Source organism: Sprattus sprattus (assembly GCF_963457725.1).
Source record: "Sprattus sprattus genome assembly, chromosome: 3".
In the NCBI taxonomy this organism is placed as follows: Eukaryota; Metazoa; Chordata; class Actinopteri; order Clupeiformes; family Clupeidae; genus Sprattus; species Sprattus sprattus.
This window is the reverse complement of record NC_137922.1, coordinates 36,776,810-36,781,714: the sequence shown is the minus strand read 5'-3', so window position 1 is coordinate 36,781,714 and position 4,905 is coordinate 36,776,810. Positions and strand designations below refer to the sequence as shown.

At 44.5% G+C, this 4,905-nt stretch overlaps 1 protein-coding gene across 1 annotated transcript in view; it reads right to left on the bottom strand.

Moving 5' to 3' along the window:
• Nucleotides 1-4,905, bottom strand: part of LOC308362739 (dynein axonemal heavy chain 17-like) — a gene marked incomplete at its 5' end in the record, with an annotated part of 37,914 nt that overhangs the window by 1,272 nt on the left and 31,737 nt on the right. Inside the window, 7 exons of the mRNA XM_080835466.1 lie at nucleotides 490-715; nucleotides 966-1,109; nucleotides 1,533-1,715; nucleotides 1,931-2,113; nucleotides 2,380-2,559; nucleotides 4,039-4,230; nucleotides 4,494-4,721. Of these exons, the coding sequence (XP_080691592.1) occupies nucleotides 490-715; nucleotides 966-1,109; nucleotides 1,533-1,715; nucleotides 1,931-2,113; nucleotides 2,380-2,559; nucleotides 4,039-4,230; nucleotides 4,494-4,721 (1,336 nt within the window). The remainder of the gene's footprint in view (nucleotides 1-489; nucleotides 716-965; nucleotides 1,110-1,532; nucleotides 1,716-1,930; nucleotides 2,114-2,379; nucleotides 2,560-4,038; nucleotides 4,231-4,493; nucleotides 4,722-4,905) is intronic.

Below are 4,905 nucleotides of genomic sequence, written 5' to 3'. Positions count from 1 at the left end.
TCAGTGGATCAATGGTTTTTAAAATAATATTAAAGAATTGTTTGAAGCTACCTTAACCTGTGATCTATTCTTCATTATCTATCACTATTATAGAGCTGTTTAGAAAGCTCCATTAGAATTGAAGTTAGCAAGTAGTACATTGCTGCATGAAGAACTATTTCTTCTCAGCAGAAGCCACAAAATGGCAACAAATCATTACAAAAATAAATATTTTTGAGAAATGTCTTCATTTTGGCAAATAACAGTATAAGTGCGAGTGTATAATCCGCATGTCAGTCTTGAAGACCCCTCCCCTGTGCATCTTGGCCCTGGTTGTGTTACTTGCACAGAGTATATAATACTGTTTGGTTGTAAAATAATACTGATCTCCAATTCCCACGATATAAACACCTGTTTGCAGCTTAGGAGCGTCTAAGTGAACAGCTGCATGACGTTATGGGTTTCAGCAGGGTCTGAGATTGGCGTTGATGCGAGTAGTGTGGGACCTACCCTCCATGAACAGGCCGTGGACGTAGGCTCCTTCTCGGGGCGGGGTTGTCATGTCCTCGCGGTTCTTCTTGGTCACCTCCACAGCCAGGCACATTTTGTCCAGCGGCCACTCGTTCTTGCGGGCCATGGTCTGCATGATGGCCGTCAGGAAGGACTGCGGGTTGAAGAAGCCGGCCAGCCACACCACCGGGGGCATGGCAAAGTCTCCCGTCCATGCATCCAGCTCCTGAGGACAGAGATAGGGGTTGGTTCAGAAAGATCCTTTAGGATGATCGAAAATGACATTTTTACTCAAATTTTGTTAAGAGGGTATAATTAACTTTTTGTTTTACGAATTCACCTTAACTTCTATGATTGGGCATGCATACAAAACAAATAGTCAAAAAAGTAGTAACATTAACTAGGTGTGTGTGTGTGTGTGTGTGTGTGTGTGTGAAAGGAAACTGAATGTACATCTTCATGCGTGTTGCTCCTACCTTGATCCTGAGAAGCAGGTCAGCGTACCAGCCTCCCAGACCCTGCAGTGACGGGTACGCCCGTTTGGTCCAGGAGTCTGGCACTGTGTCCAAGAATAGGGCATTCCCCAAGTCCTCCATGTCTGTAGTGATGGTCAGCTCACCCTGAGAACCAAACACACTTACGGTATTGATTTCAAAATAATGGAGGCTTGAAAGCATTTCGAGTGACAAATCTGATGTGGGCTGGCCAGACAGTAGGGACTATGTAATCTCTTCTTGATTAGTAAAGCATTTCCCTGCGTGTGAAAGGTACAAAGATTCATATGCGATCTATGTCACCATAACCTTTGCATTTAAATGACCTGTTGAGGACATTTGATTTTGTGTGAGCTGTCTGCCTCTGGTGGCAAGAATGTCATGGTATTACTTCTGCTACTTCAACTATTTGTCTTTTTCATTTAAGTTTTTCTCTACTATAATTACACACACTATGATGACTTGTGCTCATTTCTGTTAAGACTTAAGCTTCACACTAAAAAGTGGCATGTCTTTCCATAACAAGGCAAGGAGGTGCAGCATGCAGACCTTGAGACCCAGGTTGAGCTCCTTGAGTGAGCGGGACATCTCCATAGTCAGGTTGTTCATCCTCTCACACTCTTGGAACACCACAATGATGAAGGGAGTCTTCTCCTCTGCCTTGGCAATGATCTCTATCATGTTAAAGCTGTCGGGTAACTTCTCCAGGATCTCATCCAGAGTGGCCTTCACCTGAAGGAGAAATGGTTCAATACCCATGGCAACACACTGCAAAATGGTCCATCTCTTCCAACAACTACAGTCTTGAATCTCAGCCTGTCCGTTTTGTCGTTGGGTGTTTTGACTTTCCATGAGTAAAGTATGGTCCAGAATGAAGTTGGTCCAGATTCTCTGTACAGTCAGTGAAAGGTCAGGGCTTGGCATCAGGGCTTTGTGATGAGACCTACCTTCTCCTCCCGAGACACTCCCCCGCCTCCTGCAGCACTGGACTCTTTGGGCTGCAGCTCCAGGATGGTGCGGAAGAGCTTCTCTGAGGTGATGGTAAGGAAGCCGATCTCAGCGTTGGGGTGCAGGCCGTACAGGTAGGGGCTCTCCGCTGGCAGCACCTCATCGATATAGGCATGGTAGCCCTGAGGCCAACAGCACATGCAAGATTAGACAACATCAGACAAATGAACCAGCACACATTTCTGGGCCTCACAGAAGAGAAATCTCCCATTAACTCTGAACACAGTTGGTGTGTGTGGATAATGAGATGTGGTCCATTAACACTATTTTCCTGACCCTCAGAAAGGAAAGTAATCAAATAAGATGAATTGATGTATCAAATATATATTTATATTTTTGTAGTAGATTCTAGGGTGTGCAGTGCCTTATATGTGAGTGGAGAACTGACCTTGTAGTCGGAGTTGGGTGGCACAGGAAAGCCAGGTGCCAGACACAATTCTCCTTCCAGCATCTCAGGGCCCACGTACTCCTCCAGGTAGGTCCTGCACAGCTTCCTGTCCCAGTCATCTGTGATGTGGCCTCCGTACATAATCTCTCCGAACAAGTAGCGCAGGTCATCCCAGGGTACCTGCCCAGCGCAGCAAACAATGATATGAGCTTTAGGCAATGCTTTTTGTGGCATTGTTTTTAAATCTTCATTGTTTCTTGGAACCATACGTTCTCTATGATGGACTAATGCAATAAAAGCTGTGAAAATGCTTGTTTTACAATCACCGCAACACTGGTATTAATGATCAGAACAATCAGTTAAGAAGTACGTTGCACATAAATAGAGGTTTCCATATTAACAGCTCTAATGGCTCAGGGCCCTGTTCGGCGTACAACTGAAGCTAAGATAATTAATTTAGCTCGCGATATGAGATAATCTAGCTCGCTAAATGAGAGCAGGCCAAGCCAGTCTGGCGACGGGCGCTAAAATACTTAATCGTCAAGTTAATTAAACTCTTCAGCTAAATTGCGCGTGCACATTCTGCTTCAAAAGGCAGGAAAGGTCGATCACCAAAACCATGATTTTTTTTTTACGGTACATTAGTCTAAACTCGAAGAAAAAGACTCCTTTTTTTCTCCGCTAAGGAAGGATATGACCATGAACGCGTTATGAAGAATTCAAGACCATAATCATGTCAAAATCCAACACTGCGACAGCAATATAAGAAACTGCTATAGGCTGTCTAAGACGTGATATCTTTTCCTTGGTCAAATAGGTGACTTTGGTGTCACGGTTAGAGCTCATGGTTTGCATGCAACAGATCGATGGTTCGACCCCCCTTGCCTCCTCCTTACTAATTGTGGTTTTACATCTCCTTGTAAATCGCTTTGAATAAAACCGTCTGCTAAATGACTAAATGTATTAATAAGAAATTCAATAAATTGAAGCAATGTCAATATATTGTGTGTATTTCTCACTTCTTATCCTGCATCCACCTTAATCATTTTCTACAAAAATGATATGCTATAGTGTAGTAGACAGAGTACTTTATTCACTACTGCACAAAACTAGATACGTTTGCAAAACTAGACGTTTGCAATGATGTAAGTTGCATTTGTTGATGATGTATGGTTAATAACATCGTCATTGTAGAAGGGACATGATAAAATCATTTTTTTTTGTAGGTAAAACAACTTTCGCCGATATCTCCGTAAGGGAGATGGGTTATGTGCTCAAATTTCCTGGGATCAAAGACGTTATGCATCCACTCTCAAAAAAGCGCAAGACATTCAATGTTCGTCTGTGGTGTTTGCAATGAATGACTCGAGAAGGTCTTGCAAATTAATTATTCCTTGTCGGCTGAATCAGTAGCGCTCATACAAGAACTGTGGGATCCCTCCTTTTGCCAGGGGGGGTGGCAAACTTAATCCAGGTACTCTTATTTTAGCCTGCCCTGGAGCAGGTAAGTGCTAAGAGATATGTTACTATGGTAATTTATCAGACATTACTTCACCGAACCTGATAAAGGGGCGTTCTCTTTTTTAAGCCTGCGTGCGTCGCCGAACAGTACCCAGGGTGTATCTCAGTTGCATTGCGCTACTGAAAGGGAGGACGCACCTTATTGTTGGCCTCCAGGTAGTTGTAGAGCACGTTGACGGAGATGGTGAGGTCACCGTTGTTGAAGGGGTATGATCTGTTCCATCCTTGCGCACCAAACTTACGCCTCTCAGCCACCACCGCGTGGAAATAACACAAGGTGAAGAGGATGACCTTGAACTCTGACTCCTTGGAGCACATCTCTAGAGTGTCCTGCAGAGAGCAACACATGCCCACGGCACTGTCAGACAGCAGCCTCCTCACCCATAACCATCCAAATGAGTAGAAGAGAAGAGACTGTACACTACCCTTCACTGCACAAAACAGTAGGCTTCTCTGAAAGCTTCTGACTACAGATGGTTCTTGGAAACTATAGAATGTAACTGCTTAAATTAAGATACTTATTACGATGTCTGAGTATTCATATTAAAAACAGGGTCTTCAGAAGCACTGGTCTGACCTATGGGGGAGCTCACCTGGTTGAAGAGATAGAGGGCTTTGTGCAGGTTGGGATTCATGCCGGTGGGCGGCTCGTTGGTGATCTTGATTGCGTTCTCCAGCAGGCCCTGTGGGATGAGGTGGGACTCGGGTGTGGGGGATGGCTCGGCGCTCAGGAATACACGATAGTCCTCATGACTGCCGATGCTGTAGCGCTCAATGCGTTTGTCCAGGCTGCTCAGCCATTTAGCCACCAGGTGGATGTTCTGAGTTCACACACACACACACACACACACACACACACACACACACACACACACGTCACACACACACACACACACACACACACACACAAACATGGTTGTTCTTCAGAGGATATCCAAACTGTATTTGTGGCCCATCACTTTTAGATTTGGTACTGTGAATTTATGATAAATAGTTTGATCACTC